At 38.1% G+C, this 15,410-nt stretch overlaps 1 protein-coding gene across 2 annotated transcripts in view; it reads left to right on the forward strand.

The window, feature by feature from the left end:
- Nucleotides 1-15,410, forward strand: part of usp6nl (USP6 N-terminal like) — a 90,265-nt gene that overhangs the window by 5,900 nt on the left and 68,955 nt on the right. The window contains exons 2-3 of one of the 2 annotated variants that reach the window (XM_052118470.1): nucleotides 3,049-3,120; nucleotides 5,194-5,279. In XM_052118470.1, the coding sequence (XP_051974430.1) occupies nucleotides 5,276-5,279 (4 nt within the window). In that variant the 5' untranslated portion in view covers nucleotides 3,049-3,120; nucleotides 5,194-5,275. The remainder of the gene's footprint in view (nucleotides 1-3,048; nucleotides 3,121-5,193; nucleotides 5,280-15,410) is intronic. The other variant, XM_052118469.1, reaches the window with a different exon arrangement.

Consider the following 15,410-nt stretch of genomic DNA (forward strand, 5'->3'; position numbering starts at 1 on the left):
TGCAAAAAAAGTGTTTAGGGTCGCAAGTTTACATACACTAAGTTAACTGTGCCTTTAAGCAGCTTGGAAAATTCCAGAAAATCATATCACGCCTTTAGGCAATTAGCCAGTTAGCTATTGATGGGCTAATTACAGTCAATTGGATGTGTACCTGTGCATGTAGTTTAAGGCCTACCTCCAAAAGAAATCAGCCAAGACCTCAGAATTTTTGTTTTTACCTCCACAATACTGGCTCATCCTTGGGGAGCAATTTCCAAACACCTGAAGGTACCACGTTCATCTGTACAAATAATAATACACAAGTATAAATACCATGGGACCACGCAGCCATCATACCTCTCAGGAAGGAGACACATTCAGTCTCCTAGAGATTAACATAGTTTGGTGAGAAAAGTGCAAATCAATCCCAGAACAACATTGAAGGACCTCGTGAAGACGCTGTAGGAAACAGGTAGACAAGTATCTAGATCCACAGAAAAAGTCCTATATTGACATAATCTGAAAGGCTGCTCAGCAAGGAAGAAGCCACTGCTCCAAAAACTGCCATAAAACAGCCAGACTACATGGGGTCAAATATCTTACTTTTTGGAGAAATGTCCTCTGGTCTGATGAAACCAAAATGTAACTGTTTGGCCATAATGACCATTGTTATGTTTGGAAGAAGTAAGGTGAGTCTTGCAAGCCAAAGAACACCATCCCAACCGTGAAGCATGGGGATGGCAGCATCATGTTTTGGGGGTTCTTGGAGGGACTGGTGCACTTCACAAAATAGATGGAATCATATGGAAGGAAAATTATGTGAATACTGTATATTGAAGCAACATCTCAAGACATCCACCAGAAAGTTAATGCTTGGTCACAAATGGGTCTTCCAAATGGACAATGATCACAAGCATACCTTCAAGGTTGTGTCAAAATGACTTAAGGACAACAAAGTCAAGGTATTGGAGTGGTCATCACAAAGCCCTGACCTCAGTACGTTTGAAAATCTGTGGGCAGAACAGAAAAAGCATGTGCGAGTAAGGATGCCTAAAAACCTGGCTCAGTTACAGCAGTTCTGTCTGGAGGAATGGGCCAAAATTTCATCAACTTATTGTGAGAAGCTTGTGGAAGCTACCCAAAAAGTTTGACCCAAGTTAAACAATTTAAAGCCAATGCTACCAAATACTAACAAAGTGTATGAAAACCTTTGACCCACTGGGAATGTGATGAAAGTAATAAAAGTTGAAACAAATAATTCTCTCTACTATTATTCTGACATTTCACATTTTTTAAATAAAGTAGTGATCCTAACTGACCTAAGACAGTGAATGTTTTCTACGATTAAACTTAAAAAGTTTAAAAATATGCGACTAAGGTGTATGTAAACTTCTGACTTCAACTGTATTTTCAAAACAGTTATGCATATTTAAGATAGATAATGTTTTCATTGTGTGTAATTTATTAATGTTATAGTATTCATATTATTATAATGTTGTGGAGCGGAGGGGGGCGGGGCCGGTCGGAATATCGCGCGCCCGGTCCCCAATCAGCCTGATGAGGCGCGCGAGGGATAAAGGCGGCCGGTGACGATTGTTCAGAGAGAGAGAATTACGGACATGTCCGTCATGTGTGTTTGTTTATGTGTTTTTCAGTTTCTCATTAAAATATAATTTATGTGGACAAGCCGGTTCTCGCCTCCTCCTTGCCCATCCTTCAACTGTGTTACAAATGTATATTGTTATATACTTATTAAAATTGACTGATTCACATGGCAGAGAAAATACCTCGGAAACATACACTAGATGGAGCTCTAGAAAGATGAGATGTGTAACGGGTGCATAAGTGTTTTAAGTGTTTCTTTTCACTCTACAGGTGGTATTATTTCTTATAGCGTTTTTGCAATTTCTGCCTTTCTTGCTGTATTACCAGGGAGAGCCACGATGTGACAAGACAAAATTAGATCTCTCCAACATTGCGCACTTGTGATAAATACAGCTATGTAGATTATAAATTGGAGCAATAGTTGTATCGCACTGCTCACTTATAGAGATGTGGTACAACACAATTTGCATGTCCAATTAACAGGTTTTCCCCGTTTCTATATGTATCTAAAGTTCAGTAAATACGCGCTTTCCCACTGCTTGCATTCACAAGCTGCTGAACGCTGCACCACGAGTGAAGGCGAGAGGGCGACGTGATAGAGGGAGTTCCCCGCATTTTGAAGTGAAACATGCGGGAATTATTAAAATCCCGCAGGATTGAGCTAACATTCCTTATTGAGATTTAAAATTTCTTGTCCGGTCTAGCAAATAAAGTTCTCTTTAAGTTGCCCGTTCAAAATTCAACTTGTCGTGGACAAGCAGACAAGCGTAATTTTGTGCCCTGATGAGAGGGGTAGAATAAGGTTAGCTCTCTCACACTGGGTCATGACAGGTCAGCTAATATTAAAGGCATGATATCATCATTGTTTGTGTATGTTTGTGTTGGGGGCAGTGTGGGGCACTTCGCTTTCATGTTGTTTTACATGAAAGACCATTTTGAGTTTAAATCTGTTATATTATTTTCATCTCACATTTACTTTTACAACATTATCGGATAGGTTTAGGTTTAGTGTAGGGAGGTCGGTTTTGTTCCTTTAAAACTCAATAGAGCATAACCATAACCTCATCAGTGTTTGAGAAGTTTTACTTGCTTTTAGGGCCGCAGAGTGGTCATTTCTTTTTAGAAATGTTGTGTTATGTGTAAGGAACCTTGTAATATAATTTTATAAACATGTCGACAAAATCACATTTAGGTCCTATGATTTCTGCTTGCATCATTTGATGGCGTTTACACACCTGATAACGTTAGTGTGAGTGAACAGAACTGCTCATAACATCTCATAACATCTCATAACACATTCATGATCTCTTTATTTACTATGACCTTTACTAAGACATGAATCAATACATACATTCATCAACCAAGTTATTAGCTTTAATTTACCTTTGAGCAAATGTAGGTGTCCTTGCTTATGTTGTACATATTCATTTGGGAATAAGAGCTGACACAGTTGAATCTATACAGTGTGTCCCACAGGATTTTGTGAGCCTATGGTGGGTGGACCCCGGACCCTCTAGGGGAGAGCAACATTAAGAGGTTAGACCTATTAAGAACTTTGTGCTCTTGTAAACAATCGAGTAGTAATTTAATCATACACACCTTGGTTGTATAGATATGAATGATGATGATGTGGAAATGTCACACCCACAAAGCATTAACGAAACAGAGTTCAATGCAGTTCACAAAAGTTCAGAACACAAAATCGGCTAGAGCATATTTTGGAGCCTGGGCTCGACATTACGCATTGTCATGTGCTTATCCTCCGATTGGTATAAAAGTTACTTATCCGGAGGGAAAAAGGACGTTTAAGTTACACGCTCAAGTAACATGTCAAAGTTTATTTTGTACATTTTTCAAAAATTGTGACCGATGCCCAAACTAATAGTGTACCTATACAATCAACTCAATTCTCTGCGAAATGTAAACTGCACTGGGTACAGGAGGAGGCTATTGTCATATGATAATTATTTTATTTTATGTATAGTAGTCAAATAAAGGAAATCCTCCATCGCCATCATTTACAACAGGGGCGTTCACACTTCTATGGAATGAGATCTACTTTTTCATCATGTTATTGCAGCAAGATCTATCATGTACAATAAAGTCTATACATTATCTCAATACCAACATTTCAGGATTCGTTATTGAAACCAGCTTAAAAACCACAACAAATAATAACACTAACTAATATGTTAATTATGGAAGAATGGTATCAAGTTCTTAAGTAATTATTCAAGACTAATAAACAGTCGGTAATATAATATCAATAAAAAACAGCAGCATAGATTAAAAATAATAGAAAAAGAAATTAAGAAAATGCATTGCTTTTTTAACAGCTTTAAAATTCTTAACAGCAGCTTCAAGTATTCATGGAAACATTCAGAATGAAATACAACATAAAACTACTACTGGTCTTCACTGTATGATTATAATACATTAATACTTTTTAAAGCTACTAAAGTTACCCAGTCAAAAGCAGTGAGTGTTTTCTCCTTTGTTTGATTATTATGATGACACACTCGACGGCAGCAGGTCTGTTAGATCACATTTATGCTTCAAGTCCGACATTTTTATACAAATCTGCTTTTGTCTCGTTTACATTCACTTTAGAAATCACTCTCTGTGTTTACATGAATACCTCACCAAGACATTTTAGCGGAATTTTGAAATGTATTTGACCGTTCAGGTGCGCATTAGCGCGAGCATTTTCGGAACACACGCATGTTCAGCACACACACATACACCGGCTGTCAATCAAACAGGGCGCAGCTGTTACTAAATCACATGTGAATTATAACATTACTTTCAACAGCAGAATAACAATATGAACTTTATAATAAATGGCACAGGCCTAGCCTATCACAAATATAGCCGATTATTGTTTTGCTATTGATGTTTTAATTAGTATGCTTGTCCAGTCGGGCAAGTAAAAATCTCTTTCGATTGCGTTATTTTCGAGCCCTGTGAGCCATCAAAGAAATTAAGAAAAAGTTGTTACCTGTGTTGAACTTGCTCCTCAGATGCTGAAAATAGTTACTCTGTCAGAGCCGCTGGGGGGTTGGCTGGCTGGGAGTGTGCGATTCTTTGCCAAAGCAATAGCGCAAAACGCAACGTTAGCAATCTTTTGTGTTATCATGAGAATCGGTTCATTATGAATCTGTGGCAGGACAAATGATGTCTAGGTAATTCATGGGAAACACAGTTTATGACACGTTCTTCTTGAGATTTATTTAAAGATTTCAAAAACAGAAAGAAAAACTCAAATCTAATATTTCAGATGATCTCATGCAATGCTAGATGCTAAAAATATGTCAGTTTATATGATGCAGTGATTACAGTAGATTGACTCACGTAGACTCATAAATGACACTCATATGGAAACTTAATGGATGTCTGTTTCAACGTTCTGTTTGCAATTCATGGATCTCTTTTTGGAGAATGCTGTGGTTTACTGTGTATTTACTGTTGCTTTCCTTAGTATCAACTCAAGGTGTTTTAGCATCTGTTTCTAATCCAATTGTGTGACATTTTTACATGAGCATACATGTACTGTGGCTTGTCTTTTGTAATTGTGTTTGTTGAGCATGTTTCTATATTGGTTGTGTCCAGGTCATGAGTGCCTTGAGGAGACCAGCTGTTGAGAAGAACCTCACCTGGAGCACACATCCCTGCCAACACCCAGCATCACAGTATGAGTGAGTACAAACAACCCACAAACTATTGCTGGGGAGTAACTAAGTGTAGTGACACTAATTTTTCAGTAGCGTTACCATAGTTTAGGTGTTTTCATAATAGGGTGATTCAGATGGTAGAGCAGGTCAGCTACCATTCGCAGGGTTGGTGGTTCGAATCCCGGCCCACACGGCTCCACATGCCGAAGTGTCCTTGGGCAAGACACTGAACCCCGAGTTGCTCCCAATGGCAGGCTAGCGCCTTGCATGGCAGCTCTGCCGCCATTGATGTGTGAATGTGAGTGTGGATGGGTGATTGGGACACAGTTTTATTAACCTCTAAGTTTAATAAAAAAGCGCTGTATAAGTGCAGACCATTTATAGGAGGAGATGTGGAGCAGTGGCACACTTCAGGTCAGGCTTTTATTCTCTTCGCTTTGTGTACAGCGTATGTACTTTTAATGCATACACTCAGTTCAATAATTCACTCTCAAAATTAACATAAACTTCATCACAATACTCAATAAAGCAAAACACTCAATGCAAACACACGCCAACGCTGCACACTCATTCTCTCTCTGTCTTCTCTGGCGTGTTTGGCTGCTTTTAAGGGCTCTCTCCACCATCACTGTAATGAGAAACATCTGTTAGAAATCATGCCAACCACCCACGCCCCCATCACCACACTATTTTAAGAGCCATGAAGACCCCATTTTACATTATTTTCATGACAATTACGCACATTTAAGCCTCTAATTCTTGTTAATGCAATGCAAACGTTTAAATATGACCAGAACGGTGAATGCACCCAATATATTTTGATGTTCAACAAATTGACTCATTGTTTAATCATACTGCCAAAAGTTAAGTCATTGTTTTACAAAGCAATAGGATTCAAAGTGGAAATATACACTCACTGAGCACTTTATAAGGAACACTATGGTCCTAATAAAGTGCCTGACATGGTCTTCTGCTTTGGTAGCCCATCCGGCTCAAGGTTCGACACGTTGTGCATTCTGAGATGCTATTCTGCTCTCTACAGTTATACAGAGTGGTTATCTGAGTTACCATAGCCTTTCTGTCTGCTTGAACCAGTCTGGTCATTCTCCGTTGACCTCTCTCATAAACAGGGCATTTCTGTTCACAGAACTGCCACTCACTGGATCACCATTTTGAGTAAATTATAGTTCTGCGTGAAATTTTCATGAGAACAGCAGTTAAAGAAATACTCAAACCAGCCCGTCTGGCACCAACAATCATGCCATGGTCGAAATCACTGAGAACACATTTTTTCCCATTCTGATGGTTGATATAAACATTAACTGAAGCCCCAGACTTGTATCTGCATGATTTTATGCATTGCACTGCTACCAAACGATTAGCACGATAATCGAATGAATAAGTAGTGTACAGGGGTTCCTAATAAGGTGCTCAGTGAGTATATATCTGTATTTATTTCTGATATATTCATTGACTTAAACATGTAATATAATGAGGTGATGTGATAATGTAGCATACTACACTTTCAAACTTATCTGTGCATTGTGTTGTTTTAAATACTATTTGAACATAGTTGGCAGTATTCAGTATATACTGCACATTATGCAGTAAGCAGTACACTAGTTAGTCCATTTCTAACTCTAAATCAGTGGAAATTGCAGAGGTGGCAGGGTGTGTCGTGCAAATAATAATAACACTTTGAAACGTGACCGCTTTAGTTGTATATCTGTAGAAAAACAGCTCTGCAAATCTGATTTAAAATCAGCATGAGCTCAATGGAATCTAGTTAAAGAACTGCCCTGATTCACATCAGATTAACTCAGATCCCTCAGTAAATTCCTGTAAGAACAAGGGTTTATGGGAGTTTGACATGTAATCTCACAGATAAGTCACATCGGGCAGAGAAACATAAACAAAAAATTGCTCTCTAAGCATCTGGATTATAAAAGCCACCTCGAGAGGTAAAATAAAAACAATCACTGACCCTGACATTTTCTGTATCTACATCTTTCAACATTGACAGTATTCATCCATATTTTTATTCTTACTTCAATGCGTAAGATAAAAACTTGACTAGATAAATCAAGTGTTCTAAATTGAAGTGAGGACAGGCAAAAAAAATGCTACTATATAGAATATATATATATATATATATATATATATATATATATATATACATACATACATACATACACACATACACACACACACACACACACACACACACACACACACACACACACACACACACACACACACACACAGTTGAAGCTAGAAGTTTACATACAATTAAGTTGAAGTCATTAAATCTCATTTTTAACTACTCCATTGTTTTAATATTAGCAAACTATAATTTTGGCAAGTCATTTAGGACTTGGAAGGAAGGAGACACATTCTGTCTCCTTGAGATGATCATAGTTTATCAATCTCAGAGCAATATCAAAGGACCTTGTGAAGATGCTGGAGGAAACAGGTAGACAAGTATCTATATCCACAATAAAACAAGTCCTACAAGCTTGCTCAGCAAGGAAGAAGCTACTGCTCCAAAACCGCCATAAAAAAGCCAGACTACAATTTGCAATTGCACGTGGGGATCTTACTTTTTGGAGAATTGTCCTCTGGTCTGATGAAACAAAAATGGATCTTTTTGGCCATAATGACCATCAATATGGTTGGAGGAAAAAGGGTGAGGCTTGCAAGCCGAAGAACGCCACCACAACCGTGAAAAATGGGGGTGGCAGCATCATGTTGTGGGGGTGCTTTGCAGCAGGAGGGACTGGTGCACTTCACAAAATAGATGGTATCATGAGGAAGGAAAATTATGTGGATATATTGAAGCAACATCTCAAGACATCAGCCATGAAGTTAAAGCTTGGTCACAAATGGGTCTTTCAAATGGATGACTCAAGCATACCTCCAATGTTGTGGCAAAATGGCTTAAGGACAACAAAGTCAAGGTACTGGAGTGCCAATCACAAAGCCCTGACCTCAATCCGAAAATTTGTGGTCAGAACAGAAAAAGTGTGTGCGAGCAAGGAGGCCTACAACTCCCTGGGAAATCCCTTACCAGTTGTGCTACAGGAACCTGCATTATGCACCGAATCTTCATTTTTACTGATTGTTATTGCTATTTTGGTTGCACAATGCACATTATACTGCTTCTGAGATTTTGTTCACTTTTTGGACACTTGTAGCCTCTATGTCTGTGCCCGTCATAGTATTGAAACACAAAGAAAATGTTTTAACATTCTATAAACCGATTTTAAAAACTACCATCCTTTTCCAGCACCTTAGTTATCGGCCAAATTAACATCTAGAATGAATCTTTTTAAGTTTTCTTAAAAGTCGGTTGCAAGTTATACATCTCTCTCTATCTCTCTCTCTCTCTCTCCCTAAACATCTCCACCTTTTAAAAAAAAAATGTTATACATGTTTTCATCTCTTGTTCTCCCGTCTAATGTTCGACTAAACAGGGTCTTGAGTCTTTGATGTTCAACATCAAGCCGGACAGAAATAGATAAAATCACACAAAGGCCAAATGCGGATGTTAAAATACACCTTTAATAGCCAGACAACCACACAGGAGAACTGTGTGTGTGTGTGTGTGTGTGTGTGTGTGTGTGTGTGTGTGTGTGTTTATATCCATGGCAACTGTTGAGAATGTGGTGTAATCAGTATGGCCAAAGGAAATAATGGAGCTGTGTATCTTCACTGGCCTCACGATTTTATTCGATTACAATTCAAAGGGTAACGATGCATCTTGTCCTTGAATTTCTTTCTTTTTTCAGTTTCGTAAATTAAATTTTACTCTCTATTTTCTCCCTTTCAGCTTTTTATTTAACAGCTGTTTTAAAAATCAGAACAAGTCACATTACATAAACTGGCCTTTTACATTCAGTATGAGCTGTAAACAAAACATGGAACATCCACAAGATTAAATAAATGGTTCTATAGTTTAAAAGAGTATCTCCGTTTTTCAGTTTCTTTCTTTAGAACCAAAAGAAGCAAAACCTCTTACCATTGACTACTAAAGGAGTCAATGGGTGCCACCAACTGTTTGATTACCAAAATTCTTTAAAATATCTTCTTTTTTGTTCAACAAAAAAAAGAAACTCATACAGGTTTGGAACAACTTGAGGGTGAGTAAATTACTAAATAAAATTTTTTGGGTGAACTATCCATGTAAAATCATATTTTCTTTGTTTAACTGCTTCAGTACCTCTGGGTTGTCAGTGGGATTTTCCATCTGACCAACCACCCCACAGTTGGTTTGGTGAGAGGTTTTGCTCTGTTCTCAATGGGTGGTTGTCCCATCCCTCACGGAACACATTGAGGTTTGCTTGCAAAAATACATAATGGCAGCAAAACAGGTGAAGAGTGCTGCTCAAATCCAGCATGTCCTGTTCCTCTAGTGTGTGCAAGATTTGGTAGAACACGCTGGTGACTCCCATCCAGAGAACACGCCAGAGTCTCTCTACTCTTCATTTAAAAAAAGACAAATTACAAAAAAAAATGTTTGTAATAAAAAAAATACATCTCATCAAATGAATATTTATAAAATGTAATTAATATGTAAAATATTTTTTTTTCAGTATGCAATAAAAGAAAAAAAAGATTTGTTTTACTTACCCAACCAACTTGTTGGTTTAAAATGGTTTTATCCATGTTTTAAAGGTTCTTCGGGAGAATGCGAACAATGTCCATTATCACCTGTTCTCAAACCAGGGCGGGCCAACTCGGTAATTCTGCGACTGCCAGCTAGTGGTAGCTGCCTGCCTTGCCTTTCAGTTGTGTGTGGATCGTCAATGCTGAAAATGCTGAAAGCAAGTCTCAAAATCCAAATGAACCGAACAGGATCGACTCGAACAAGGAATCAATAAATGCACGCTTGTCGCCTGATCCAGAAATGCACGGATTCCTTTTTGCATGCGGAAATTGTCACACTTTATTACAAGGCAGAACATGTATACTCACAAACATGACTTTATTTGTACAAATTGCTGCACATTTATGTAATTCTTAATTCTACAGACACCGGTTGAAAAGCATTTGTTTCATTGTATAGTAATAATAATAATTCCTTGCATTTATATAGTGCTTTTTTTCTAGGCACTCAAAGCGCTTTACATAGTATAGGGGGAATCTCCTCAACCACCACCAGTGTGCAGCATCCACCTGGATGATGCGACGGCAGCCATAGTGCGCCAGAACACCCACCACACACCAGCTATTGGTGGAGAGGAGAGAGTATAGTTATGTAGCCAATTCAGGGATGGAGATTAATATGATGCCATGGTAGATAGGGGCCAATGGGGGGTATTTGGCCAGGACACCGGGGTTACACCCCTACTCTTTACGAGAAGTGTCCTGGGATTTTTAATGACCACAGAGAGTCAGGACCTCGGTTTAACATCTCATCCGAAGGATGGTGCCTTTTTTACAGTATAGTGTCCCCGTCACTATACTGGGGCATTAGGACCCACACAGACCGTAGGGTGTGCACCCCCTGCTGGCCTCCCTTATACCACTTCCAGCAGCAACCTTGGTTTTCCCCAGGAGGTCTCCCATCCAGGTACTGACAATAGTGACACACATTTACGAATCGTGTTCACGTTAATGAATAGCACTGGCTTGTTCGTTAGTTGTGTGTGTGTATGTGTGGGTGGAATGCTGTAAACTGCGAAAAGGAAGTTTCAAAATCCAAATGAACCGAACACGATCGATTCGAACAAGATGTCAATAAATGCACGCGCGTGTTCTGATCCACAAATGCACGGATTAATTTTTGCGTGAGCAATTTTTGATTTATTAATGTTGAACAGAACATGTTTATTTGCAAATATGTCTGTATTTGTACAAATCGCTGCACAATCATTCAATCCCGAATTCCACAGATTCAAATCAAATGGCATTTGTTTGTGGTTAGTAAAATACATTCACAACATTTATCTAGTACATGCATAATTGTGTGTGCAGTCATTAATCATAATGAGATTAAAATCATCCCATAGTTCAGCAGCTCTCAATTCACATGACTCTGATCGGGTGCATTTTTAGGGGACCATTTACACTAAACATTTCCTTAAATTAAAAAAAAATGGTTGACAAAGTGTATCATGATGGAACCAAATGGGGGGGGGTCTCTGCGATTTAAAAAAAGTTATTTTTAATTTACGTGCCGCTTTAGTAACGCAACACTAATGGTGTAGTTCTATAAAAAAACAAGCTTGAGTCACGATGCAATGGCCAATGACGTCCATCTGAATGTTTATGGATATAGCAACAGTGCTCTTAAAGGGGATGAATTTAAAGACGCAACTTTTCTGGGAAGGTGCAAAGTGTCTAAAGCTCAGCACACTCTCAGCATGCTAATTAAAGCGCAACTGCTAAAAATATCAAAATAAGTCTAGATAAACAAATTAACCTCACTAATCTGTTATTGAATAACTAGTTGACTATCGTGACCATCCCTATGCAATAAAGGCTAATGTTTAACCTTGCTCATGAGTTGTTTTGATACAGTGTTTATGTGTAAGTGTGTGTTACCCTCATTACCCTAATTACCCTCATTACCCCCTGCTTGTACCCCATTGAGTGGCAGCACTAATGAGCAAGATGACTCATACAGGACGGACTGATTTCAATGAATCTAAAAATGGAAGAGAACTGGGGATTAATAAAGAGAACGTTTCTGTGTCATTTTCAGCTCCACTGTTTTCTTAATCTGTGATTGTTTAGACGCTGCTTATATTTGATCTGAGCGATGATGTACAGTGATGCAGGAAATTGGTTTTATAGATCAAGCAGTCACAAATGCTCAGAATACTAACAGAAAACAAATGGAAAGTTTATTACGGTTTCAAAATATTCTCCGCTTTAATAATGATGTTTTTTGTGTGTGCTCTGTTGAAACAGTATTGATTAGTCTGCATACAACTTCAGATTAACATTTATTTGCGTAATGCTGGCTCCATTTTTGACATTCGTAACAAAGCTGATGTTGAGAGTCAATGGTCTAATGGACTGAGACAATAAGAGTTGTTATATTACATTTTTTAATTTCTGCGCACCAAGAGTGGTGTGAGTGGTGTTAGCCTGTGCTAAACTCGCCGCCACAATTATAGTGTGTTGCTAGATGGAGTGTTTTATCGTAAAAACAAAATACTTAAGTCTGATCGATTAGAGTAGCAATAGTCTAGCAATTCTTTTCCTCAACAATCACATAATTTTAGATATCGTTCATGTTTGTAGCACAAGCAGTGCGATACTTTTTACTTGACAAAGTTGAATACTTTTACTTACATCCCCAACCCCAGTGGTGCATTCACGTCATGTCGGAATTACCATAATTACAAGATTCTGACTTGTAAAAATCTTTTACGTCTTTGTAGAACTCGTGATTACAAAAACTTATTTACTGAATTTTCAATGTTACACATGTATAAACCTTCATAAACCCATTAATCCGAAATGCAAATGGCGTTATTCTGCATCTCTGTAAGTGAGCGATGCGCTAACGTTATCACTCCTGCTTATAATCGGGGGTGGCTGAGGTTCAGATGGTAGAGTGTGTTGGCCACTAATCACAGGGTTGGTGGTTCGATTCCCGGCCCACAGGACTCCACATGCAAGTCCTTGGGCAAGACACTGAACCCCAAGTTGCTCCCAATGGCAGGCTAGTGCTTTGCATGGCAGCTCTGCCATCATTGGTGTGTGAGTGTGAAAGGGTGAACGATTCACAGTGTAAAGCTCTTTGCGCTATGTAAGTGCAGACCATTTACCATAATCGACAAAGCTGTCAACTTTGCAATTTGCAAGCACACGAGGTTGGAGTGGTTGTTTGATGCCATTCGAATCGTGGCGCTTCTTTATTTTACATCACCTTTGACAAGAATTGTAATGCTAACAGAACTACTCTGCTGCAGAGTTACTCCTGTTACATCTCTCATCTCCATCTCTCTAGATCTGACATATACAGGTATTTTCTCTGCCATCTGAATCAGTCAATTAAAAAATATATAATGTAAATTATAATATACAAAAGAATAATAATATAATTATAGAAATATTATAATATTAATAATATACATAATATGAAAATATATTATCTATATTAAAATTTTTGTATATAATCTGTTTTAAGTCCCACTTCAGAAATGGGAAGTAGGAACATGAAGGCTGCATTAGATTCGACAGATTAGATGATGTAATGAAATTATGACACAAAACCATCATAAATACAAACGTATTCTTAGCGATACAATTACTATAATGCTATGAGTTAATAACAAACATGTAATCATGATAGTTGTGAGTTGAAATGATCTCAGTCCAGTCAGCTCTGTTGATGGCTTTAGCCACAGCAGTCAACGAGAGCCCTCGAAATAATTTTTCAACAACGTAATCTGATGAAAGGTAACTTTTTGCACTCGGTTTTTGCCTCCAGTTCCGAGTTTGACGTAAACGATGACGTTACCAAAGGATCGGTCTATTGCGTCACATCTTGCTGGAAAGCAAGTGACTAAAGTGAAAGGTCACAATATAGGCTACTTACTTTAGGCTACATGCATTCATGAATTATGGTGCATTTATGCATTTTCTTTTTTTTAAATAAGTTAATACAACATTAAAACTCTATAATATAGAACTCTAGAATATATATTAAAAAAAAAAAACATTTTCAGAGACATCCACGTAGCCCCAGTGGGTTTGTATTTACCTGCTAATTAATTATTTAATGTGGTCTTACATTTGACTTTCATTTGACCTTAAAAAGTCTTAAATTGAATTCCTTCGAACCTGCAGATACACTGAATATTACACGGCCTCCACACTTCAAGGTAGTAAACAAATATTTTTGTTTGATATGCCACTTTATTATGCCATTGATACATTTGATGCATTTTCATAATATTTTGCAGGAACATATAGAAGTTAATTTATGAATTAATATAGTGATAAACATTTTGCTGTTATCAACAACAAAGCCGTTTTAGCTCTATGTGTTGCCAGGATGTGAGTAGCTCCCTCCCAGTAGAATATACAAGTTGTTGTAATTACAGTAATTCGACATGACGTAAACGCACCATAAGTGTAAACAGTAGTAGCTGGCAAGCCTGCCTTGGCAAACATCACTCATAAATCTGTCTTAAACTGACATTGAGCCACCCAAAGCTCTGTTATTAAAGTAACATGCTGTATTGCATGTCACGTGACTTTAACCCAGATGCCCATGGTTTGATGTTAAATGTGTTGGTGTGTTTGCTCAGCTAACTAGATGGATGATCACAGGAAGGAAGTCACTCAGGAATGTGATTACATTTCACAGTAAACAGTGGAACTTGAGGAAATGAATCCTGTGCCCTTATGGTTTGCGCGCACCTGCACACACACACACACACACACACACATAGATTGAAACTGCCCAGATTGTACACTAGCAAGTTACCTTGGAATGTGACAATGGTAGTTTTGTACATGTTTATCAGATAGTGAGTACATAGACTTAGTAGACTTAACAGCAGATGACTTCTTGTTCACAATGTTTGAGAGTGTGTCGTCTTATTTTTCTGCATTAGTAAGGTTCAAGCGTATTTGTGTGACTCAGTAGTGCACACACACAAACTCATAGGTGCATGACTGTGAAGTGATCGCTGCTCACATAAATTCCCCTTTTATATGTAGTTAGTTATTGCATGCCCAAAAGTGTTTGCACTTCCTTATTGGCAGGCCTTGGTTTTTCCTGCGTCAGAAATGGTATTTGGTGGTAACTGACATACACAGTCCTCAACAGAGGCTTACACAAAGTTTCTTAGTTACATGATAGCAATTTAACCTTTAAATAAGTATTCGTCGACGAAAACAATTTTATTTTCTGTGTTAACATATTTCCTCTGAAGTTGGGGCAAGACCTATCGAAGGGCTTGTCTTTTCTAAATATCCAATATCTTATTGTTTGCATCAGAGTACATGACAAAACCATGATTTGCTACTTGCTACCACTTGTTTATGGCAGGTGGTATTAGAAAGAGGGACATTCTTAATCAACAGAGCATTTTATTGGACAAAAATGTGCAATTGCTCACGAGCAGGACTTTAGGAGTACACTAGCATATAGATGGATTAAAGCCACAAAACTCCAATTTAGATTTTATG

Source organism: Xyrauchen texanus, chromosome 45, assembly GCF_025860055.1.
Source record: "Xyrauchen texanus isolate HMW12.3.18 chromosome 45, RBS_HiC_50CHRs, whole genome shotgun sequence".
NCBI lineage: Eukaryota > Metazoa > Chordata > Actinopteri > Cypriniformes > Catostomidae > Xyrauchen > Xyrauchen texanus.